The sequence below is a fragment of the Polistes dominula genome, unplaced genomic scaffold (assembly GCF_049000335.1).
Source record: "Polistes dominula isolate Pdom_NZ unplaced genomic scaffold, Pdom_raw_medaka contig_37, whole genome shotgun sequence".
In the NCBI taxonomy this organism is placed as follows: domain Eukaryota; kingdom Metazoa; phylum Arthropoda; class Insecta; order Hymenoptera; family Vespidae; genus Polistes; species Polistes dominula.
This window is the reverse complement of record NW_028301169.1, coordinates 1007421-1035000: the sequence shown is the minus strand read 5'-3', so window position 1 is coordinate 1035000 and position 27580 is coordinate 1007421. Positions and strand designations below refer to the sequence as shown.

Below are 27580 nucleotides of genomic sequence, written 5' to 3'. Positions count from 1 at the left end.
AATCTAAGTGCGAAAATCCGCGTGTGCTGCGTTTATACTACTACGTTAGAATAATTAAAGGATTCCGCTATGTTCATATTTTAATTAAAAGCTGCTTGTTCGTTTAATTCATTTTTTTGTTTTTTTTTCCTCTTTTTGTTTTTTTTTTTTTTATTTCTTAATAAAGTGCCTGCAGTGTGTTGGCTTGCCTTTTTCTTTCTACTACTTTTTCTTATTCATTTTTCATTTTCATCGTCATCAATCATTTTCATCGTCAACGTTCATTTTTTCATCGTCAACGTTCATTTTTATTCTTCGTCTATTTTGTTGTTGTTGTTGTTGTTGTCAAACTTCTTTGTGTTTTCATTCACACACGTGGTTAATTTTGTTAACTAACGTGTACCATTATCATTAAATCGTTTGTTTACATATCGAATTAATAATATGTCGGCTCTTTTTCTTTTCTTGCGTTGATTTAACATTTTGTTTCTTGTAAAGAATTATTTTAATTTAATTTTATTTTATTTTATTTTATTGTATTTTAATATTTGGTCGAAAATGAGAGACTGACACAACGAGCAAAAGAACGAATGGGACGGCGTTCTTCTTCTTCTTTTTTTCTTTTTTCTTTTTTTATCATTCATCTTCAACTTCAGCTTTCATTTTCATCGTCACCTTTCACACCTATATCTCATTTTACTTTGAATTTTATTTTCACATAATTTCGTCATCTTTCATGTTCATCTTCATCATACAATTTTCTCATTTCATTTGTAAATTATTTTCACATGATTTCTTCTTCTTCTTTCCACATTCTCGTCGACCCACCCTCCCCCCACACCCCATACCCCACAGAAAAACAAAACTTATCCGCCATTTGTATTTCTCATTCATTACTTTTCTTTACTTTGTATTTTACTATTCTCGTAATAATAGATCATCGATAAATCATCGATATTATAAATTATTATTGTAAAATCATTATAATCCATCCTCGATACGAGCATGGGGTGGTTGGTAATACATAAAACATGGTGGTGTGTTGTGTGCAGGTGAAAAGTTTAATTTTTAGGAAAAACAAAATTTAAAAAAAAAAAAATTAATAAATAAAAGGGGTAAGAAAATCCAACAACTTAAAGTATATACATACATATATACATATGTATGATGTTTGTGTGTGTGTATGTGTATATATATAAAGTTATTATATACATGGTACGCTTAAAATTTGTAAAAGAGTGGCAGCAGAGATGATAAAATCTGTAATAAGAGCTCGGCGAGATATTTTTTTTTTCTTTCTTTCTTTCTTTTCATCTTTTTTTTTTATACACATTATTTACTTTGCGATTTAAAAAAACACGTACATAAGACATATACATATGTATAACGTTATTTAATCTTTTTTCTCTCTCTCTCTCTCTCTCTCAAACTTCTCATTTTTAATTGCGAATATACACACATACTCACATACACATACATACATCATACATACATACATACATACATACATACATGCATACATAAATATACACATACGTGTTGATAATTAAATTTTCACAAAAAAAAGTTCAACATAACCTTAATTTATATTTTTACATTAACAAATTATTGTTTTGTTAATAAAACGTAAAATAATATTTATTAAATTTTTAAAGATTAATTTCGCTGTATAAATTATCAACACACGTATATGTATTATATACACATTGTATAATATCACCATGATATTTTTTTAGGTTATTCTCTCTCTCTCTCTCTCTCTCTCTCTATCTCTCTCTCTCTCTCTTTTATAATTTGCAAATTTTTATTTACCATTTTTTTAATTATTATTTTTTTTTAATAATAATAATAATTGCGTGCACTGAGAGTACATACATATGTATATGTAATACGCATAATTTCAATATGATCATTATTAGAATTTTTTTCATCCTTCTTTCACATCCTTAAATCATCCCCCGTTTTTTTTTAATCCCCCTCTCCCGTCATTTTATTCGACGATAATTAAAACAAGAATAATTGCAATAATTTATAATAATAATAATAATAATATTAATAATAATAATAATAATAGTAATAGTAATAGTAATAATAATAATAATAATATTCGTTCATTATTCATTATTATTATTATTATCGTTAAGTTGATAATAACAATTTCGTGATAATATATAAATATAAGAATAATTATTATTAACTATATATATATATATATATATATATATATATATATATATATAATATTGTTTAATAATATTAGCTATTTTTTTTATTCTTGCGTTAATATCAAATTTTTACTTTTTTTTTTTTTTTTAATTTATATTTGTCTTTGTTTTTTCGTTTCCATTTTGCCATTTTACTTTTTGTTTTTCTCCCCCCCTTCGCCCTTCCCCTTCCTTTCTTTTCTTTTCCCACAACTCCGCCATTTTTCAAATTGATTTGTTTTTTTTTTTTTTTTAGGTTAGAACAGATACCGTGTTTTGTTTTGTTTTATTTAGAAAAGAAACCGACAAGTATGTTCATCATCTTCGCAAAAGATCTCAATTTTTTTGGTTATTATTTTATTTTATTTGGTTTTTGGTTTTTTTTTGTCTTATTATTTCTCATCCCTTTTGATTTTTTTCTTTTTTCCTTTTGTTCAACAACCCCTTTGATTAATTTTTTTTTATTCAAATATTCGTGGCAAATGCGCATGTCTTTTTCTAAATAAATTTAATTACATATTATACGTGATATTATTTTTGTGTGTTTGTGTTTTTTTTTCTTTTTCTTGTTTTTTTTTTTTACTCATCGACGTTTTTATTTTTAATTTTTAATTTTTAATTTTTAATTTTTAATTTTAATATTGCGAAGCGTCGCATGCTTCCTCTCAAGGTCGCCTATGTAAGCGTTACAAAAAGAAGGGTGTGCTCTCTCAGTCGTCGTTTTATTTTTTAATTTTTTTTTTTAATACTTTTTTAGTTTTTTTTTTTTTATTTATTTACTTTTCTCTTTTCTTTTCTTTTCTTTTCTATTTTTTTTTTTTTTTTACATTTGTATCTGTGTATTTTGTTTTAAATTCAATTTTTTTTTCATTTTAATTATTTTGTTTATTCGATTTATTTTATCAGCGTATTTTCATGTATTTTTTTATTCAATTTTTTCTTCTCTCTCTCTCTCTCTCTTTCTCTTTCTCATAAATTTTTTCGTAAATTTGTGAATTTGTTTTCTACTAGCATTTATTTATTTATTTATTTTTTTTTATTATTTTTTATTTTTTTTATTTTGTTTCACTGAAAGACTATGTCCAAAACATGCGTTCGTTTTTATACCCCCCCCCCGCCCCCAAAAAACCCTTCTGTCCCTTTTTCTCATCCCCCCTTTTCTCCTCCATCGAAATTTTTCTTCTTTTGTTCATTTGTTTTTTTATGTGATTTATTTTTAACATATGGTTTTTTTTTTACTTTCATTCTTTTCTTCAACCTTTCACACGTTTTTTAACTTTCCATTTCGAGTTTTCTTTCTCTTTCATCTTCATCTTCATTCCTCATCTTCATCTTCATCTTCAACTTCACCTTTTCATTTTTCATCGTCATGTTTTTCTTTGTTTCTTTTTTTTCTTCGCATTTCTGTATTCAATTTTTTATTTATAATATTTAATGTTTTTTTTCCTTTTTACCGTATTTTTTTTTTATTACTATCATTATTATTATTATTATTATTATTATTATTATTATCATTAGAATTATCATTAGAATTATCATTAGAATTATCATTAGAATTAGTATTATTATTATTATTATTATTATAATTATCATTAATATTATTATTATTAGAATTATAATAATTATTATTTAAAATGTTTTCTTTTTTGGTATTTCAAGCGCGTGTATATATGTGTGTGTATGTGTGTGTTTATTTAATTTTTTTTTTTTTTTAATAGCGTATACGCATGTGTGACGTGTAATCTACACGGAAAAAAAAGAAAAATCGTCCGCAGGTGAAGTGAATAAAAAAATGGTGTTCGCCCGGTCCGATTCTAGTGTCCGTCTCGGCAGCTGTGTCGCTTTGTTTAAAAAAAAAACAACAACAACAAAAAGTATAAACAAAGAATCAACAAAAACAAAATAAATCATTTTCTAAAGGGGTTGTTCTCACTCGTGATGGGTTAAACTTTTCTTTATTTTTTTTTGTTTCTCTTTCTTTCTCTCAGGGGAAACACATTTCTCTCAAAAATCTGTGAAAAACAAAAGAAGAAAGAAAAAAACAAATCTAAAAAAAAAAAAAAAAAAAAACAAACAATATTCACTCAGAGTGAAAATTGAATGAAAAATCATTTCCAGGTAGAAATTTGAAATTCAGGTATTATTATTTTTTTTTTTTTTGAATTATTCAATAGATGGACAAACAACATACAGTTTTATGTTTGTTCAAGTTTGTTCGAGCTTGTTCGAGCTTGTTGTTTGCGTTTATCTGCTGACTTTTATAGTTTTGTTTTGTTTTTTTATAGTTTTACTGTATTTATTAATTAATGTGATTTTTTTTTTTTTTTTAATATTTGTATTTTTCTTCTTTGTTTTTTTATTCATTCGAGTTTAATCATTTTTTATTAGTTTTTTTTTTTTTTTTTTAAAGTAAGCAAATACGTGCTCACGTGTGTATAATTATTGACAATTGGTTTCTTTTTTTTTTTCCTTCTTCTTCTTCTTCTTCTTCTTCTTCTTCTTCTTCTTTTCGTTAACTTCGTTCACTTCGAAGGACGTAAAATTCATTTTATTTTATTTTATTTTATTTTAATTTTAATTTTAATTTTACTTTACTTTACTTTACTTTTTTGTTTTTGTTTGGCGTAATTTATGTTCGTGTTTACTACAATTTATCATCATCCCTTTTGTTATCATTCTTCTTCTTCTTCTTTTTATTTTTCTATTCCTTGGCAAGGTTTTTTGTTCCTTTATGAAATTCTTCCTATTTTTTTACTTGTTCATTTTATTTTTCATCGATTAGAATAAAACGTGCTCGTCAATCAGTTTCTTTCCCATTCTTTTCCATTTTAATCATTTTCTTTCTCTCTCTCTCTCTCTCTCTTTTTCTGTCTCCATTTCTTTCTCTCTCTTTTGAACATATGTTAATAAATATAATATATATATATATATGCATACTAATATATCCGAGTCCTGTATGGTTTCTTCAATTCTTGGCATTGAAACGTGTGTGAAGATTGTGATATGGCAAAAGCTTTGTTTTTATTTTATATATATATATGTAGATACTTCATTTTATGGTTCAAATATGAATCCCCCAAAAAAATCTCAAAGTAAACTTTTAACAAAAGAAAAAATTAAATAACCCTTTTGAATAACAATAATTATTAATTATTTAATATAAAGATATTTAAAATCAAGGAGGAGAGGACGAGAGCACAGGGATTAAATATTAAGCAGTTTTTTTTCTTCCTCTTGTTTTTTTTTTCAAGACACAAAAAAACAACCCTAAAGACCAGCAGCAACCTACTAATTTTCTATTATCAATTATACACTAAATATATTTCCCTTTTTATTACCCTCCACTGTCATTCATTAACCGGCTTGGGTAGGGGGGTGAGTGTAAGTGGGGAGACAAAATAAATTACAAAATAAACAAAACCAAAAAAATAAACGAAACCGGAAACGAGAGTTAGCAAACGAACTCACAGCAATTATCTCTCTCTCTCTCTCTCTCTCTCTCTCTCTCTCTCTCTCTCTCTTTATGTCTCTATGTCTCTCTTTCTCTTTTGTTTTTTTTTCTCTAGGTGGGGGAAGTTTGAGCAAACTTCAATTTAAACCCACCCAACAAGCACGTTAATGGTGTAATCATATTTTTATTCCTTGTTGTTGTTGATTTTTTTTTTATCGTTAATTTCGTATGATTAAAAATTCCCTTTTGTTATTTTTTGTGTTGTTGTTGTTTTTGTTTAATGAATTGTCTTTTAACTACCATGATCTTGATCTAATTCGTCCAATGATTCGAGTCTTGCTATTGGTGCTTCATTTATCGTAAATTCCCATGACATGTCTTCGCTAGTTTGCCTAGAAGATTCTTGACGTTGATTATTACTATTACCACCAGCACCACTAGCACCCAACGATTGGACAACAACTACACCAACATCTTGTCCAACACCACCTACACCAGCACCACTACTACTACTACTACTCGTATTTAGTTGTTGACCAGTTGAAGTTGTTGTCGTAGTTGTCGTAGTTGTTAATCCTCCTGTCAATGTTGTACCATGTCTACCACTACCACCACCACCATTATCTGTTCCACGTTGTTGTTGTTGTTGTTGTTGTTGTTGATCGTGACAACGATGATTTGATGATGAATCTTTACGAGAATCACCGCTACGTGGTCTTTGTGTTGTTCCTCTTGTTTCTGGCACAGATACAACGCAAGTCCATGGATCTTCACCTTCAGGTTCGGATCTTTTGTTGAACGAACTGTACCTACTTTTAGAGAAATCATTTGTTTTTTTTAGTTTTATTTGTTCATATTTTTCATTGATTTGAGATTAATCAATAAGTATGATGTGATTATTTGTTTCATGCAATTTGTTTGATTAGGAATTAGGACTTGTGCTTATTGGTTAATTGGTAGGGTTTTTTTGGGGAATTAAAAAATTACAATTTAATTAATATTAAAAATATTATGGTGTAATATTAAATATTAGAGAATATTGAATAATAATAATAGGGTGGTAAGTTGAATATTAGGGTTCGTTCACAACCCATAAATAAAATTTGGAAATATTATATTTAAATATTAGGTTAAAATAATAAACATTTGGGTAGGAAATTAAATATTAGAGTTGCATCAGGGTTGCGTCAGGTTTGTGTCACAACGCATAGATAAAATTTGGAAATATTCTATTTAAAAATTAAGTTAAAATAATAAACATTTGGGTAGGAAATTAAATATTAGAGAGCATCAGGGTTGTGTCAGGTTTGTGTCACAACGCATAGATAAAATTGTAAAATATTCTATTTAAAAATTAAGTTAAAATAATAAACATTTGGGTAGGAAATTAAATATTAGAGAGCATCAGGGTTGTGTCAGGTTTGTGTCACAACGCATAGATAAAATTATGAAATATTCTATTTAAAAATTAAGTTAAAATAATAAACATTTGGGTAGGAAATTAAATATTAGAGTTGTGTCAGGGTTGCGTCAGGTTTGTGTCACAACGCATAGATAAAATTATGAAATATTCTATTTAAAAATTAAGTTAAAATAATAAACATTTGGGTTAGAAATTAAATATTAGAGTTGCATCAGGGTTGCGTCAGGTTTGTGTCACAATCCATAGATAACATTTGAAAATATTATATTCAAATATAAAATTAAAATAATAAATAACACAACTAATATCACAAACCATCAGATTCACCCTAATATATCAATAATATTCTAACACATTTGATAACCGTGAATGTTGGGAGGGATGGAAAGGGCTTATCAACGATGTATTAAGTATATATATAAATAAAAAATGATAATACATACCCGCTTCTAAATTCACCTCTTCTGAATGCCGCAGGCTGACTATGCCAAGCGTGTGGTTGATGAGTTTGTTGGGTGGTCGTAGGTACGGCCAAGTCAACCGGTTGACTTTGTGATCTGGTTGGTGCCGTTCTTCCGTTCAAGGCCGCCTGAAGGGCCGTAGCCAAGGCCGACGTATCAGAAGTCATAGTAAGTCTCGATGTACCTGATGACGTAGACGTTGGTTCCCTTGTTGGTGGTCTACTGTGAAAATAATTGTTTATAATTAATTTTTTATTTTTTTGTTTTATTTTAAACACCACCACCACCACTCACCACCTCCCACACACTCACCGATACGATTTCTGTTTTTTTTTTTTTTTTTTTTATATTTAATTTCATTCATCGTAATTCGAAATCATTTTCGAGATCGTTTATATAATTGTTTATTATTTAAATAATAATTAAATATATATATATATATATATATATATATAATTGGAATTAATTAATAAAAAAGCACGTGAATTATGTACAATGGGATTAGGGTTTAAATGCTGCTAAAAAAGAAAAACAATTGTCTAAACAATGTTTATGCTGTTTTATTTTCCAGAGCAGTGTCCCGTTAAAACAAACGCGTTGTTTTCCTAAGAATATATTTTTTTTAATCGTTTTAAATAAATAAATTAATAAATAGATTACAATACGATGCAATACAAAATTGATTAATGAAAATTATTGATACAAACTACTTGCTTTTTATTTTAATTTGTATTTTAATTTTAATTTTATTTTTCAGCTCAATAGTAATTTTGCATTACTTGATATGTTATTATTTACACGTGTATGTGTGCGTTTTTTTTTTTTTATAAATGAGATAAATATTACTTATACAATAATAACAATTGAAATTTGTGATGATTGAGAATAAAAATGCTCGGAAATGAGAAAACTTGCTTGCTTGTTTACTTTTGCTTGCATATTATCAGTGCTAACTATGATCAATCTAATTATTTATAAATCATTCTAATTGTATTCTACATTATTATTGCTCTGCAAATAATAATAATAATAATAATAATAATACTTCAATGCAGCATCTCAAAACGTTGTATTAACGTTTTTGCAATGAAACTACTATGATTCTTAAACTACTATTTTGTTTATACAACTAACAACGAAAAAAAATTATTTAAAAAAACATGGTGAATATTACATTCTAAAAATTTCATAATTTAAGCTCTATTTTATTTGACTAATAAATAAATTAAATATATTCCGTCATTTGGATTTTCACGTTCTCCAGTGAATACTGTGAATGCCTTAACACACATACACACACACATATATTTAATAATATATTTGTATAAATAAATGTTGAATAATATACAAAGTGTTTCGTAAATATTTGACAATTAAAAATTGGTCTCACGTATTACGAAACAATTTTGTTAATGTGTGTGTGTGTGTTGGTTGTTCACAGTAAACACGTAATTATTTTCATACGTGGTAATAAACAACGGAATGTATGGGGTAGTTGAAAGATTAGGAAGATAAATATATAAATAAATAAATAAATAAATAAATAAATAAATAATCATGTGTATTAATAATAATAATGAAAAATGTAAAGGGTGTCGCGTTATTTCAGCTAACTTTTATCTAACTTTTCAAGTATCTTTCATTTGTATCTGTTTTTTGTAAAGTGAAGGATTCCGTGATGGTGAATAAAAAATATTAGCAGTCAATAACCATGCATGATTGTATTCCTTTTTATTATACTAATTGATGGAAATTTGTGATTTGAAAGTGTTGAAATTTTGTGGAGAAACGTAAAAATGTTGAAATTGAAATTGAAATTGAAATTGAAATTGAAATGAAATGAAATCAGGGATAATGTGTTGAAATTATAAAATAAAAAATGGATCAACGTTTTATGAGAAAATCCTAAACTCAATTAGAAACCTTGAAGAAACTAATTAATGAATAGTTTTCATTTTCTACAAATGTAAAATAATTTTTCTTGAATGTCAGATTGAAATTTGTTGATGTCAGATTTTGTGATGCCAGATTTTGGATGTTCGAGAACAACAACAACAAAATGATTAAGTGTGTTCGAACGTTTTTAACGACGAATTTACATTGACAAAAAATTGATTTGTAATTTGTATCGAATAAATACAATTGTAACATTTATTACAACGTGTTTGCCATCTAATTGAATAAACAAAAATTAATTAATTTAATTTTATATTCGTTTGAAAAATGTCAAAACACGTATCCCAAAAGATCAAAATTGTTTTGAATACATCGAATGATAAAAGTTGTCTTAAAAACAAAAACAAAAACAAAAAATTAAAACAAATAAAAATAAAAAGAAGAACAAAATGTTTAGGAGTATAATAATAAATAAATAAATAAATTAATTAATTAATAATTAATAATAAAATAAAGCCAACAACTCCCGGATAATAGAATGTATGTACACAAACAAAAAAATAAATTGAATCCCGATGATGATGATGATGATGATGATGAATACCCACACAAGTTTTCCGCGTCGAAAGTCTCCTACACCATCGGCAGTTTTTAAGATACGTTGCTTGTTTCTCCAAATCCAAAATGTCGAAATCCTTCGTGAAACGCTAGAACTGCGGAATATGTGTGTTGTGATACGTGTTTTTGATGTTGTTGTTGTTGCTATTGTTGTTGCAATGTGTGTAAATTGTTGTTTCGATTTCAAACAAAATAATAAAATTCAAGAAACAGAAAAAAAAAAAACAAGCCTGTGATGATGGTTGCTTGCATTTTATTTTAATACGAGAAGAAACGTGATTGCATTTCAAATTTTTTCTTTTTTTTTTTGTTCAAAATCATTTTTAAAATTCCTATTTTCCATTCAATTGCGTGAAAACAAAATCAATATTCTTAAATTAATATTGTTAAGTTAATTGAAATAATAATTGTTGACAATGTCAAATGTGAGAGAGCTGAGTAGTGTGACGAGAAGATAAGAAGAAATGTAAAGAAAAAAATTTTCATTTCGAAATGATGCACAAAATTATGAAATTAAAGTAAACAAAAACAAAAAAAAAGATGAACATAATTTCAAATAAAACGAGCCGTTCTAAAAGGTCTAGTTGGAAATCTAGATTGAAAGAATATCAAAAATGCTTATATAGTTTATCGAATTTGTTTATCGAAATTAAATTGATCAAATTGAAAAAGAAATTTCATTTTTTTCAAATTATTCATCAAATAAAAAAGAGGAAACAATGTCTTTTCCATTCTTTCTTTCTTTCTTTCTTTCTTTCTTTCTTTCTTTCTAATTTGTTGTTTAATTCATTATTCGTTTTGATTAAAATTCAAATCAACGTAACGGGATTATAATAATAATTTGTGGATAATAAACAAATTATTGTCGATTATTTAAAAAAAAAAAAACCAAAAACAAAAAAACAAAACAGAAACTTATAAATTCTTTCAATCGAATTGCGCAACACTGCTCTGAAGGGATTGTTGAAAGAGAAGATTAATGATTATGGTCACCTTCGGAACTTGTCCAATTTATCCAAAATAAAAGACGCCGAAATCAAATGCAACTGATCCAGGGATTTCGAAAGAAAGCTTTTCAAGAATAAAAAATATATATTACGATTAAACTTCCTGGGAAGGTCAAAGAAGAATCATTGTGAAGACTACTACTGTAAAAAAAAAAAAAATAAAATAAATAAAATATCCTATATGATAAACTAATTAATTATTATCATTGATGTTACACCATCGTAGAAAACAAAAGAGAAAACAAAAAATCCATAATAAAAACTAAACTATTAAAATTTGTTCTATTTTGTATTAAAAAAAAAAAAAATTAAATAAATCATTAATTCTTAAAAACTCAACAGAAAAGGGTACAGAAACAAATAATACAAAAATTGTTTAGAAAAATATCGATCCCGAGAAATAATTAAATAATAATAATAATAATAATAATGATTGTTTTATTTTACCTAAACAAACCATGCGAAGTGCTAGGTTGAATCTTTCCATTTCCATTATTAGAAATAGCTGGTGTCGTTGGTGGTTGTGGTTCACTTGCTGATCTTTGAACGAGTGCAGGTGGCCTACCAGTTTGTCTTGCTGAACCTGCAGGTGCAGTACCAGGCATCATTTCAATGCTAGAACTTTCCCTTGATGAATTAAGGGTTTGTTGTAACAATGTTAATATCAATCTGATGTCTCCTGTCATTGAAGTTTCCAATGATGTTACTTGTCTTGATAATTGATCTATCCTAGCATTTATTTCTTCTATTGGTCGTCCTGGACCACTTTGAAAATCACCTGCAATTAAAAAATTCATAAGAAACGTGTCAAGAAAAAGAATTAATTAATTAAAGAGATGTGAATTTATTTTGTTGTATGTTGATAGCCAATTTTTTGTGTGTTGAAGGTGAATAAATTGCATGTGAAGATGTTAGTTTAATAAATTCACAAAACTTTTGGTTATATTTTGAATTATTTTTTAATTTTGTTATCTTTACTAATAGCTTTCAAAGGGTTAAAATTATTTCAATTATAAGAAAAGGTTTGTGAATTTATTTTGTTGTTGTTGAAGGTGAATAAATTGCATGTGAAGATGTTAGTTTAATAAATTCACAAAACTTTTGGTTATATTTTGAATTATTTTTTAATTTTGTTATCTTTACTAATAGCTTTCAAAGGGTTAAAATTATTTTAATTATAAGATTTACCATGAGAATGTGGATGTTGTGGTGGAGATGGTGTTGTATAATGACTGGATGTTGTTGAAGTTGGATGAATGACATTTTGACTTAGGCAACTTTCACCAGTGGCCGAACTTCTACGTGCTGGTTTTGTCAATGGCGTTGTCACTGATTAAAAATAAAAACCAATTTTTATTAATTTCAAATAATAATTAATTTAATATATATTTATTTTTGACACAGATATATATATATATATATATCGTATGAACAACGTATATATACATATGTAGATGTATATATATATATATATACACAAAATGACATTTTTCAATTGAACATAATTTACAATACACACTTTCTAAACAACAAAGCATCATCTATAAGATGAGCATGTTCAATCATGTCGAATGAAATCCCATAATAAATCATTTTCGTATACTTTTGCAATGGTGTCATCCAAATACCAGTCTGCTGTACTTCCATATAATAATTATTTATATTTATATATATATATATTTTTTTTATCTAATAATCTGTTTGTCTCAGTGTTTATCTTTCATTTTTCTAATAATATTAACTACAGATTACAAATTATTTTTACCATTAATAACAAAACAATTAATAATTCAATAATTATATTCTACAAATTGTACAATAAATTTCGAACATTTTTAAATTACCAATCAACTTAAAAGTCAAGAGTGGGGAGGGGGGGGGTGTGGGGCGTTAGTAATTTATTCATTATTTCATATTTTATAATTAATATATTTGTTTAAATGGTAAAAATAATTAGTAAGCAATTAAAAAAAAGGGAATCATATAAAACACATAACGATGCGTGGTGTGGGCTTACCGAACCCAAATTAATGATCTCTCATCTCAGCATTAAAAATGTGGGATTTTTCTACTAGCGATAAAAAACTTACTCTGTTTGGCGAGGTAATCATGACTCGTTAGAGGCTGCAGATGAATCTTGTGCTGACGTAGGTCCGGAATACTGCGCTTGAGATGGGTTAGCATGCCTGAACAACCATGTTTTCAAGGTGTTAACGAACTCGGGAATAAAAACCAAACGCAACCGCAAAAGCTTTTTTTTTTTTTCTTTTCTTTTCTTTTTTTTTTTTTTATAAACGTAGTACACACACGCACACTCGGTACCAACTTATAAAAAAAAAAAAAAAAAAAAAAAACATTTTTGACAAGCCAAAAAAGAAGAAGAAAAAAGAAGGTGAAGAAGTGGGAGAAGTTTTGAGGGTTGATCTGATTTGCGGAAATTGTCTAAAATTATTTTATAAATCTATAAGGGTAGAACAGGGGGGTTTGGCAAAACATTAAATAAGCTAAATATATATATATATATATATATTTAATAGTATTTATAATAAATATATAAATTGTTGATTTGTTCGGAGTGTAATTGAATTTTAATTAAATTGATCACATTGGATTTGAAATGTCAAATGTTTCGAGTTTTCAATATTACAAATGACTTTTTTCCGAACAAACCATTGAATTATTAGGGTTAACAAGTTTAAAGATGAACTACATAAGGGGGTAGAACAAGGGGGTGATGGTGTGTGAAATAAAAATGTAATTGGATGCATAAGATATTCGCAATTTAGAGAATCCAATTTGAATTGTTTTAAGGATAGAAAAAAAAATATAAATAAAAAAATATAAATAATTAATTAATTATATATATATATATATGTATATTGTATGTGGAATCTCTGGCACGCGAAATCCACCATAAATAACAAATTAATCTAATAGTATTTTTTTTTCTAATATCAACAAAATGCCAATATATTTATACAAAATATAAAAAGAAAAAAATTGAATAAAAAATATGTTCGTATCGTTTTAACTGAGGGGGTATTAAACAGGGGTTGGTTGAGGGTTTTTATATCTATATATATATATATATATATTGTCGTGCAGCAGAAAACAACATTCCTCAAACAGTATAATAAAAACAGGCACGAAAAATTGTTGTTTTTTTTTCTTCCCCAAGATTGATAAGAAATGATCAAAGAAGAAGATTTGTTTTTTTTTTGGTTTTTTTTTTTTCTTTGAGCTGAATAAAAGTGTGTAATATATAATATTGATAAAAACGTGCGTTATCATCTCACCGGTAATTGAATTCAATGTCGAACTTCTTTGTTTCGGTTCATCGAATTCCAAATTTAATGGTGTCACGTCTTGTCCAGCTTTGTCGGTACTAAATTCAAGTATACCGTGACCACTACTCTTATCACTGTAAAATTATCATTTTATTTATATATTAATATATCATTTGAACACATTGACAGCTGGCTACGCAAAAACGCGGGGTTTCTGAGACTGTCGCTTGAGCGCCGGGCCCCACGAAAACGCAGGTTTCTGAGCTTGTCGTTTGAGTAGCTGCCCTACGATGATGTAAATTTTGTTTTTGCTGGTATGAGTGTCTTACACACTCGATTTGTATTTACTTGCTATAATTACACCGATCTTTTTGGCTATTTAGTGATCAGAAACAAGCGAATAAGGCCGGGGGGCGTTCGAGGTTTAAATTGGCCAATACGTTGCCGGCGTTCAGGCTTTAAATGTCTCTTAGGTTGCCGACTGACAATGTGTTAATATTATAATTATTTCAAATAAATGAAAATTTGTCAAATAAAGCCTAGGATGGCAGCTTAATTATTTTTCATTGTCACCTAGGCATGAAAATTGAGAAAAAAAGTAAGATGAATAGATAATTACTAGTCTTCTTGTTCGTCTTGCAAGGAATCTTGTCGACCTGTAGGTATAAGATTTGTGCCAGGACCTCCTCCAGGTCCTCGACGGTATCTTGGTGGACGGAAGGCAAATCTCCTGGCGTCAACTTCGACGTCTGTTGGAGTACTTACAGGAAACCTTGCTGACATTGGATCAACTCCTGCTTGTTCTTCCTATCCCATCAAAATTCATCATCATTATTATTAACATTTCATTTGTTTTTAAACAAATACAAAATTTTATTTTTCATCAAATATATGTGTGCCCATAATTATGAAATTATTGTCCAAATTAAACTATTTTACATACTCGTACAAATATTATTCCAAATTTAATTAAATTCAATATAATTTGGAAAAAAAAATTATTAAAAATTAATTGTCAGAGATAATATTTGTTATTTTAATATTTTATTGAATTGATTTATGTATAAATTTAAATATCTCAACTCTTATGGTTAAACCAATTTCAAATTCATAAATTATGATCACACATATATATATATATCAATATAATTACAATATATATTTATAATGATAAGACTTACATCTCTCATATTGAAAGTTATTTCTAAATTTTGACTGAAGTGATTAGAAAATTCGGGATAAAGTGCCAATACGTCGAGCAAATCATCCCTGTGTATCTTATGAAGATCGCAATAGGTCAATGCACGTACGTTGCATGACGATTTGCCTACTGTCGGATATATGCATGGATTTTCACCGAATATATCGTCCTTTCCTAATATTGCCATTACAATATCGTCTTTCAATATTTCGATACTTCCACGTGATATGAAATATAATGATGTCAATACGTCTCCACGATGTACCAACGTATCCCCAGGTGGTGCATGAGTTGTTTTAAATTTTAACGATAACGCTCTATAATATTAAATAAAACAACTTTATTTATTAATTTTAATTAATTAATCGTATGGGTGTGATTCCTTTTAAATATGTTTGAGACAAATGTAATTGTAATTTTTTTTTTGTCCAAATTACCTCAAACAACCTGGACTAGCTCCCTCGAAGGCTCTACAATTGTTTAACAAATTTCTATTAAGATGAAGACAAATGTCAGCCTGAAGGCACTCGGGAAATCCTTTGAGTACGCTGTTCATATCGATACCATTCGTATATGTCCATGCATGCTGAAAATATTCTTCCAAACGTTGCCTAAGTGGATTAGGTATTTGATGGAATCTTATAAATTCACGAACTCGCAACATTTGCGTATGATATCTCGCTGTACCGCTGTACAATCTTTGAATTATTGCCGATACGTTACCAAATATACTGGCGTACATTAATGCTAGAAAATAAAAAGGAAAATAGAAAAAAAAACATAAAAATAAAAATAAAAAAAAAACACAAATAGAAAACATAAATAAAATGAACACATTAATTTTATCACACAATTATTATTTTATATTTAAAAAAATTCAATGGTAGTTATGTATTAACGCCATAGCAGCACAAATTCCGCTAATGCGCCAATAAAGAGCAATCTTGTTGTTCGCACAAAATAACCTTGTTGTTTGCACACAGCAACCGTCATGGGTTGCATCAGTGTTTCGTCAGGGTTTCGTCATTTTTTAATGCTACAAAAATTCGTATTTGAGATTTGCCAAAAATAATACAAAAAATAGTAGAAACCCTGACGAAACCCTGACGGTTGATATGTGCAAACAACAAGATTGCTCTTTATTGGAATTTAGCTGCGATGGCGTTAATACGTAAGTCCCAATAAAATATTTCATTCTTTCGTTACAAATTTTGTTTTTACATAGAAAAATTCATTGGATGTATTCATACGACCCTTTTTTCATGGTAATCGATCGAACGTGTTCGTATTATACACGGTGTTGTTACAAAATGGTGTTAACGACCTCTACCCTATACCACCCTCTTTTATATATGGGTCATTGGTAACGAAAGAATTAAATATATTTCTATATGTATGTGTAAATATATTGATAAACTTACATCCTATCAGCATAACGATAATAGTAAATATTTTTTCGGCATCCGTGTTGGGTGCAACGTTACCAAAACCGACGGACGTTAAGCTGCTGAATGTGAAATACAATGCTGTGATATAACGACTCTGAAAAGAAAAAAAAACCAGGAAGGAAGCAAAAAAAAAATAATAAAAAAAAAAGGAGGAGAAAAAAAAAGAGAGAGAGAAAAGACGAATAAATGATTTAATAAAGAAATATAAGACGATGTTTTTATAGGATTAAATTTCAATTGTTTTTTTTTTTTTTTTTTTTTTTATAATTAATATAGGACGTACATAAACGTTGATTTATTTTATCGTATATTTATTGAATTATTATTTGTTCCATGACGAATCAAACGATTTACCTTTATACTCGGTCCACCGGTATTATTGTGTGAATAAAATTGATGCGTGTCATTGGCTAAAATATCCAACCAACCAACTTTACTCTTTAATGTTGGCCTCTCAGCATTTCCTATTGCATACCTTGAACGATAATAACAAAAATAATTCATTAAATTAACATATTATTATTATATTTTTTTTTATATAAAATTATTTGTGTTATATAACATTTTATTTATTATTCATTTATATTTATTGTATAAGAAATTTATATAATTATAAAATTATAAATACAATTTTGTTTCGATCAACGTATTATAATTATTAAAAAAAAAAAAAAAAAAAAAAAAAATAAATTTTCATTCAATACTGCCAAGTTTTCAACTTATACAAAATCAATTGATTATACTTTGAATGTTATTTAAAAAAAAAAAAAAAAAAAAAAAAACTGGGGTGAGATATTTTTATTTCGAACATATCAAATATTTGATTCATTTTATTCGTTGACACGTTTGTATCCCCTAGTTAAGGGGATGCTGTAATTATAAAAATAGAACAAAAAGGGGTCGATTGAAATGAAAAACAAAACTGGAACGTGTACATGCATCAATTTCTATCACTTAATTCATTTTTGAAAGAAACAAATATATATTTTTTTTTAACTTATGTATGACTTTTTTTGTTTTTTTTTTTTTAAACTTACCAAATGCATGCCATCCAATGAGCAATTAGAGCAAAACTGGCCATTAATAGGAGCAAAACCGCTGCCCCATATTCGCTGTATCTGTCGATTTTTCTAGCCACCCTGACCAATCGTAGAAGACGGGCAGTCTTCAGTAGTCCAATCAAGGTCGTCGTCTGAAAATAACGCGCCATTTTGTCCATCTAACACGACACTAACTTGACCGACATATTTAATTCCTTCTTTTTTTTTTCGAGATAATAATCTTTTCAACATTTCCGAACACTTTATTATATATATATATATATTTTTATAGTTATTATCATTATTATCATCGTCATCTCTCTTCTTCATTAATTTTATTTTAACCTAACCTATAAAAAGATCGATAACGAACTACGATACAGTATTTGTAACATTTTCAATCGCTCAATAATACAAATTCATGAATAAATCCAAACCAATTCGGGTTTTATCAGTTTCTTTCCTTTCTTTTTTTTTATTTTTATTTTTAAATTCAACCAATACGATTCTTATTGTCCCAATGGTTTTTAATTAAATATTATGCTGGACTACGTTCGTTTCATACATTGACATCTCGAATTATTAATGATGAGCCCAGAAAACTGGGCTAATCTTTTCATTTCTACTTTTCTCTTTTTTTTTTTCTTTTCCTTTTGCATTTTTTATTTCATTTCAGTTTCTTTTTTTTTTTTTTCTTGCTTCTTGCTCTCTTTCTTTTTACATTACATACGAAAGTATCCAATCGATACGTGTTCAATATTTCAATGTTAGAATATAGGTATATATATATATATATATATATATATATATAGTTCAGTTAAAAATCGATAAATGTCAAAGGGTTTTCTTTTTTTCATTCTAATTGAATTTTTTTTTTTTTTTTTTTTTTAATATTTTATTAACTCAATTTAATTTAATTTATCAATTAAACATTTTCCTTGTCGATTTAGTATTGAAACAAATGATGTAATAAAGTTCTTTGTTTTGTTTTGTTTATTATCGAATAATTTTGAGCGATTGTCATCTTTTTGTTTATTTAAATTATATATATTATACAATAAACACATTGATAGAATATATATGTATATATATAAAAAAAAAAAAAAAAATGAAGTACATGCACAATCCTCTTTTTATTTCTTACCTTTTTTTATTAATTCGAAAACAACACTCCTAGGGAGCGAATTCCAATCGAACAAATTCAATCAAAAATTTGCAAATTATCAAACAATAATAATAATTATTATTATTATAATAATAAATATAATACTTCTACCTTTTTATTATGATTTTAACTATCATTTGATATTTTTAACAATATAAATCTCATCAAATAATTAATCGTTAATTATTTGTGCAATATCTTTTTTTTAAATTAAATTTCTTTACATTAATTAACAAATACAAGGTGCCTTTTTTTTTAATATATGTGAAACTTTCAGAATCCCACATATTAAAAAAAAACACACACACAAATATAATTTAAAAAATGTAGAGTTTTAGAGTCATGTGACATTAAGGCGGCAAATTTGAATGTTTCATTCGTTTCGAATTTAATAAATTCATTTTTGTTAACAAACATACAACACGTACATAACTCGTACGTGTGTATAAGTTTGAGAATAAAAATAAAAATTGTTGAATAACAAAATTATTCATTTACAACACATGCATTTAAAAAAAAAAAACCCCATAACACATATATATATATAATAGAACATGGCAGAATGATAAGAAAAATTGGATAGATTTAAGCAACGTTCAAAAGCAACAACGACGATACAAAATCACAAAGCACATCATTTTCATAACAGTTGTGTGTATCATACTAAATATATACAATGTATTTTTCAAATGTATTTTTATTTTTTTTCAAAATGTATGCAAATTTATTTAATAGTAAGCGTGCATGAACATTTTCATTCGCTTATACATTGATAATAAAGACAAAAAATATTCATTCAATCGATTCATTGTCAAATCAAAAACGAAAGCAAACTAATTGATTGAAATAAATAAAAAATAATTAAAATAAAAAAAATAAAATAAAACAAATATATAAATTTTATTAATTAATTAAGCGTGTTACGCATTCCACACAATAATTTCATGCTTCGATTATTTAAATATATATAATAATAATAATAAGTAGTTCTGATAGGAATAATTATTCATAATAAATCAAATAAGATTTATTTGTTTGTTATTAAAAATCAAACATTATTTAAACATCGTATTTTTTATTTTATTTATTTATTTATTTATTTTTTGTTCATAGAAATAAAATCAATTGTTTGATTATAAAAAATTATAACACAAAAAATTTTGCAATATTTGCATTCATTTCAATATTTACTTTTCTTTCTTTGTTTTTGCATATTTCATTAATTACTTTTTAATTATAATTTTTTTTTTAAATAAATAAAATTGTATTTAATTAATATTAATGTACTTGTAAAACTATCAAAATATATGTATATATATATATTTAAATAATATTAATAAATGTATTAGGTGGTTCAGAAAGTAATTTCGTTTTTTCCTGACACAATTTTCTACATTAGTTGTTGCAAATTGACAAATAGTAACACATGAGATTCCACATGAGAAGTTAAATTTATTTATGACTACTAAAAAGGTTTAGGTTTAATCTCGAAGTAAAAATTATTATCTTCATTTTTTACAAAAGAAAAATGAAATGACTTTTCAAACCACCTACTAATATATATCAGCATAATTAGAGAAACGTGTGAAAAGTAGATCAAAGGGTTAGGACAAAAGGGGGATTGGTTTTTATTATCAGAATGTGAATATAAAAAATCGCGTAAGTATTATTTTCAAACGAGATAAGATATTAGAGGTTTTTATTACAGATTTTTTTTCTGTTCATTTTTGTTTTTTGTTTTTTTTGTTTTTTTTTTTTTCTATTTCCTGTACAGCTTGCAATAAAAGCGATCAAAGTAAAAAAAAAAAAGAAAGAAAGAAAGAAAAAATAGACAAGAAAATAAGTGAAATACAAAGGTTACGAACTAAAAACAATAAAAGATAGATATATATTTATATATATAGAAAAAGAGAGAGAAGGAGTGAGAGAGAGAGAGAGAGAGAGAGAGAGAGAAGAAGAAGAAGAAGAAGAAGAAGAAAATAAATGAATAAATAAAATAAAATAAAATAAAAAACAAAAGATTTGAGATAGAAAAAAGATGGCAAAAGCTTTTACGTACGATAGTTTCAAAATTCCGTTGTTTTAAATATTTTTCCTATTGGATGATTTGTGTTTGCTAATTTGGCCCTTCTGCGTTTTCTCCTGTGTCTGTGTCTATGTATCTATGTGTCTATGTGTCTCTGAGTATCTGAGTATGTGTGTTTCATGTATACGTGTATACGCGTACACTTTTATTTGTTTCTTTTTTATTTGTTTATAAAATTGTGTACACATTTCGGATTGGCAAGTTTTAAAATTATTATAAGACATATAAGAAAAATAAAATAGAAAAAGATAGAAAGAAAGAGAGAGAGAGAGAGAGAGAGAGAGAAAAGAGAGAGAGAAACGATACTAATATTATTTTCTTAATTACGAGCATTTCGTTTATTTAATAATAATAATAATAATAATATTAATAATAATAATAAAAGAACAGAATTGTTATTAAATTCGAAATTGCATTCGAACATAATTGTATTTTTAAATTTATTTGTTATAATTCGTATCGTATCGTTTGTTTTATTTTATTTTAATTTTATTCTGATTGAACAATTAGCAATTAATTTAAGATAATTAATTGTACGTTGGAAAAATAAAAAATAATAAAAATTGCTTGTTCGTAATAATATTGTTCATAAAACAAAACAAAAAAAGTAATTTGTATCGATTAAGTGTGAGTGAGAATAATTTTCTTCAACTGATGGATTTATCGAAACGCTCGTAAAAGTAGCTTTGCGACAAACTCTGCAACCCCCACCCTCTCACTTTTTTTGGCAAATCAATTAAACAAATTGTTTAACATACATACATAATTATAATTATTAGAAACATTTGCCAAAAAAAGCTGAAGATGAATATCAATATATGTGTCCATAATTATAAAAATGGAAAAGTGATCTATGTCAGGGAGTCGGCAACCTTTCAAGTCGGAAGACCCCAAATACAAAATTTCAAAGTTTTTCAAGAGCCAGAAAATTGTTTTTTTGCCAACAATAAATAGTACTCGCATAAATAAAGTTAGTTTTTTAATTAAAAAAAAAAAAATTATTTATACTAAACAGTTTTAACTAAAAAACTGCAGCTTCACATTCAAAGAGCCGCATGTGGCTCGCGAGCCGCAGGTTCCCATTTGAAGAGCCGCATGTGGCTCGCGAGCCGCAGCTTTATATTCAAAGAGCCGCATGTGGCTCGCGAGCCGCAGCTTTATATTCAAAGAGCCGCATGTGGCTCGCGAGCCGCAGCTTTATATTCAAAGAGCCGCATGTGGCTCGCGAGCCGCAGTTCGCATCCGAAGAGCCGCATGTGGCTCGCGAGCCGCAGGTTGCCGATGCCTGGTTTAAGTCATATATCTCTTGTTTCAAACATTATCTAACGATTCATTTTTGATAATATCATTTTCAAATTACATGAAATTTTATTTATTTTATAATAATGTAGTACGTAATAACTGATAAATTCATTTTTTATTAATTTTGACTAAAGACCACTTTCATAATTATAGGCACAATTATGTATATAACTAAACTAAGTTAAATAATAATTCTAACATAGCCGAATTTTCTATATATTGCAACTTAATCATTTTATATTGTACTTCATTAATAAATAAATAAATAAATAAATAAAAATCAGCAATAAATAATATGCAATGTGCGTGTGTGAGAATTAGAAAAATATACACGAGATAGGAAAAAGAGAAATGAAATAAATAAAATGGACTAAATAAAAATACGAAAAGAATATTTTGCAGATATTTTTTTACAAAAATATGAAAAAGTTTCAAGGAATTTATGGGATGGTGGTGGTGGTGGTGGAGGTGGAGGTGCATAGGGGGATGAATTATAAATACGAAAGATGCAATTGAAATTGATTTTCTGCAATACCCCAGACTATCAAAATATTTGCAAAATAATTTCATTGCAAAATTATTATTTACAATCATAAAATAAAATAAAAATATCATAAAATATGCATGCTCATATATCTATATATATATATATGTATATTTTTTTTATTAGAAAAAATTAACAAACATAATAAATAAATGATTAAATATTAAAAACGATCAATTTGTACAGAAACATTTTGTTAACAAAATTCGTACGATAGTTTCGCATAGTAGTTTTGCAAAAAGTATTTCATCTAAGTCAATGTTTGAAAACAACGACCTCATTAATGTTTTCTCTTTCCTCGTTTGTTCCATTTTTTTCTTTTGTTTTTTTTTTTTTTTTTTTTTTTTTTTTAAAGTTAGAAGAAACGTGTGACCCGCGATGACACGCATCGAATACGTGAAACTCGTACGATTTTTCTCTCGTTGTGTTGATTGAAATCGTTCTTCCAGTATTAAAAAAAAAAAAAAAAAAAGATCGCAATGATTGCAATGACTATAATCGTTGAATAAAAGAAAAGAAGTAAAAAAAAACCCCAACGAAAAATAAAAAAAATAAAAATATTCCTTCGTATTTCTTATAAAAAAAATTGATCGTTTTTTAAAGAAACTATGTGAAACTTTGTGAAGAAAAATATTCAAAATAAAGCGAAAATATTTCAATATTTCAATTCAAAAAAAATAATTCAAATACTTCAATTCAAAGCTTACTACAAATGAAAAAAAAAATAAAAAAGGGGTTGCATCGGGAATGAAGGAATTGAGGGGTTGCAGTGTTCCTAAATTTTTTACATAATTCAATTTAATTCTTTATCGTTTCTCGTAATTGCATATACACATATAAATAAATGTATACATTAATATATATATATATGTGTATATGAATTATTATTAATTTTACATAAATCTAAAAGAATTTTTACAAAAAAAAAAGGAAATAAATTATTTATACAAAAATAATAACAAATAAATATCGTAATTTTGTAAATATAAATATACATATATATGTAAATGGAAAAATAGTGCGAAATCACATTCGGGAATAATCTTAATAATAATAATAATAATAATAATAATAATACTTAAGTAATATTTGAAACAAAATTGAATTGTGTTAATATCTGCATATATGTGACTGTGTATATGTGTGTCTGTGTGTGTGTATGTGATTTGATTTCATTTAATTTGTGATTTAATTAGTGCCCCGAGCGCGTGTATAATATTTGTGTTAATACAAAATGTTTCTCAATAATGTTAGACCAATTTTAGAAATTAACGGAACATTTCACACACACAAAAAAACAAAAGAAAAAACAATAATAATTATTGCAAAATTATTTCTTGTTCTAATTGTTAATAATCACACATTAGTTTTAATTAAATTCACAGGAACGTTTAAAGGTTCAATGTTCAATTTTTAACTTTAAAAAAGTACTTCATTCATTTTCCTAATATTTATCACACAATTATTAGTTTAATTAAATTTATGCAAATTTTTAAAGGTTCAATGTTCAATTTGAACTTTTAAAAAAGCACTTCATTCATTTTCCATTTGATTCGTGTAATTAAATTTTCAATTTTGTCAACTAATTGTCATTAATTATTCAAAAACAATTATACGTGTGAAAATAATTACGAAAATTGTTGATGATATATATATATACACACACACACACTTTACGAATTTACAATTTAATTAAATACAAATCGATAATGAAAAGTGGTGTGTGGTTTATTACAAATATAAATAAATGGTATTAATTTTATGATAAAATTAATTTGTAAAAGTTTGTTTTTAATTGTTTAATTATATTGTACAATCATTTCTAAAATTTGTTTCACGTATTAAGAAACATTTTGTATATTAATTAAAAGCAATGAAAAATTATTTCAATATACATACTTCAATATATATATATATATATATTTTTTTTATTTATAATATATATATATATATATATATATATATATGGTTGTATGTATATATGTATGTATGTATGAGGAAGAGAGATAAAAATAGTGATAGATAAGTCTGTGATGATTTTTGTATTTTTTTTTTTTTTCTATAGATTTTTTAATAATAATCACTGTGATGGTGTATCGTACGTGAAATAAATAATTAAATATAAATATATATATATATATAATATTGTAATTTATTAATATATTCATATATATATATATTTATATATAAATAAAAAAATAAAAAAATGAACTGACCAAAAATTCGTACAAACTCGTCAGCTTTGTGATTGTATTAAAAAAAAAAAACAAAAAAAAATGATAAAAAATTAATAATAAATAATGTTCTTATTTTTTTTTTAATATATATATTTTTTTTTTTCAATTGTGTGTGTGTATTTTGTGTCTCAACTAACCTCGTCCTTGTCCAAGCCGAGCTACGAAAACGTTAAACTGATGTTAAAATTCGTTAACTTTTATCATGGCAAACTTTTTAGATTTATTTTTTTTTTTTTTTTTTTTGATATATTTTACGTTTTTTTTTTTATTATTTTAATTTTTTTCTAAAAAAAATGAAGAAGAGGAAGTAGAAGAAGAAGAAGAATAAGAAGAAGAAGAAGAATAATAAAAATAGGGGGAGAGAAAGAAAGAAAATAAAAGTTGAATAATTAATAAATAAAATAAAATAAAATAAAATAAAATAAAGAAAGAGAGAGAGAGAGAAAGAGAACAAAATTATCAATTTGAAATATTTAATTTGTCTCATTGTTATTATTTTATTATTTTCTATATACGTAACACGTTTCTCGTTGCATTAATTATTATATTTCATTTTTTTTTTTTAATTATATTTTTCCTTTGTTCTTTAAATTGAGCAGTTCAGTGCACACATCGATTAACTTCAATAAAACAAAAAGTTGAAAAATACCATGAAATAATGTTGTATTATTTATTATTCAATGGCAACAAAAAATGTGGCCGTTTAATGTTATTGTTAATGTTTATTATTCAATAAAGTTATTATAAATATCAAAAGTTATGACTATGCCAAGTTTATTGACACTGAAATGAAAAATTTTTCAAAAAGTCGAGTTGTTAATCGATGTGTGCAATTGAACGGTTGAATTATTGAAATAAATTAAAAAAAAAACATTGTCAATCCTTTTTTCTTGAGTCACCCGTTACGTAATATATTTACCAAATAATTATACAATAGTACATTTATAATAAATATGAGATAATATAAAATAAAATATTAGAATAAATGTCAAAACAACAACGAGGAATAAACGAATAAGAAATGAAACCAAAAAAAGGAGGTTCGTTTAAATCGTTCGTTTAAAAACGGGTTAAAGGGTAGAAAAAAAAAATAATAAAATTATTTGAAAAATAAAAATACGAAAGATAAATGGAATATGTAGAAGTAGAAGTCAAATAGAAATAGAAATAGAAATTGTATTAGTAGTTAGTAAACAGTATTAGTAGTAGTAGTAGTAGTATTAGAATACTAAAAACAATTTAGAATAATATTGATATAATTAAAAATTATTCTTATTAATTATTTATAAAAAAAAAAAAAATAAAAAAAAAAACTAAGAATTATTGAAATGACGAAAACGACGACGACGACGACGACGACGACGACGACGACGACGAGGATGACGAAAAAAAAAAAAATAAAATAAAATGAAAACAACGACGACGAAGAATACAACGAAGACGACGATGACGACGAAGTGTCTGAACACTTTTTCATTTTTTTTTTTGTTTCATTTATTTATTTATTTAATTTTTTTATTTTTTTTTTGTTTTTAAACAATAATGAGCAATAATTTTTCACAGCGAAAAATAAGGACTAGTCTTACTTACACATTGAAATATTAAAAGTGTATGCATACACGTGAAACACAGGTACATGCTTTTTCGAATATATAATATTATAGAACGAATCAAACAGAAATAGAGAAAAAAAGGAACCAAAAAATAAACAAAATAATAAAAAGAATAAGAAGAAGATGATGAAGTTAACAAATTAAACAAATAATAATAATAATAATAATAATAATAATAATAATAATGTTAATAATAATAAAAGAAACAGGACGTTTATTCTGATTTTTATTCGGCGTTGCTTTTTGACTTTTATTTTTTCTGTTTTTCTGTTTTTTTTTTTTTTAATTATTTTTTTTTGTAATTTCAAACTGAACGTATAATATTGAATCTTTGATTAGTAAAAAAAATTAAAGAAAAAAAAAAAAAAGAAAAAAAACAATTCTTTTATAAAAGGATTTTCCATAGGACAAATTTCATCATCGTTTTTTTTCCACGTCGTTTGATATTTTCATTTAAGACAATTAATTGCATTTGTTTTTTTTTTTTTTTTTCACGATTTTGTTGCATCATCGTACGACAATTTTTCCAATAATTCTTCTTTCTTATTTTTTTTTTTTTTTTTTCGGTATTTTAATTTACATGAAATAAATTCGAATATATTGACGAGAAGAAATGGA

The 27580-nt window shown here is 26.1% G+C and overlaps 1 protein-coding gene across 13 annotated transcripts in view; it reads right to left on the bottom strand.

The window, feature by feature from the left end:
• Positions 1-27580, bottom strand: part of sei (potassium voltage-gated channel seizure) — a 129948-nt gene that overhangs the window by 1116 nt on the left and 101252 nt on the right. For 3 of the 13 annotated variants that reach the window (XM_089179113.1, XM_089179120.1, XM_089179124.1), the window contains 14 exons: positions 25487-25507; positions 18013-18167; positions 17330-17450; positions 16949-17069; positions 15965-16274; positions 15508-15844; positions 14946-15133; positions 14336-14460; positions 13130-13225; positions 12228-12368; positions 11487-11817; positions 10023-10127; positions 7501-7740; positions 1-6446 (listed from right to left, as the gene is read on the bottom strand). The exon at positions 1-6446 is cut by the window's left edge and continues 1116 nt beyond it. In XM_089179113.1, the coding sequence (XP_089035239.1) occupies positions 5927-6446; positions 7501-7740; positions 10023-10127; positions 11487-11817; positions 12228-12368; positions 13130-13225; positions 14336-14460; positions 14946-15133; positions 15508-15844; positions 15965-16274; positions 16949-17069; positions 17330-17450; positions 18013-18167; positions 25487-25507 (2811 nt within the window). In that variant the 3' untranslated portion in view covers positions 1-5926. Of the gene's footprint in view, positions 6447-7500; positions 7741-10022; positions 10128-11025; positions 11104-11486; positions 11818-12227; positions 12369-13129; positions 13226-14335; positions 14461-14945; positions 15134-15507; positions 15845-15964; positions 16275-16948; positions 17070-17329; positions 17451-18012; positions 18168-25486; positions 25508-27580 lie in introns of all 13 variants that reach the window. The other 10 variants (XM_089179125.1, XM_089179117.1, XM_089179119.1 and 7 more) reach the window with 10 other exon arrangements.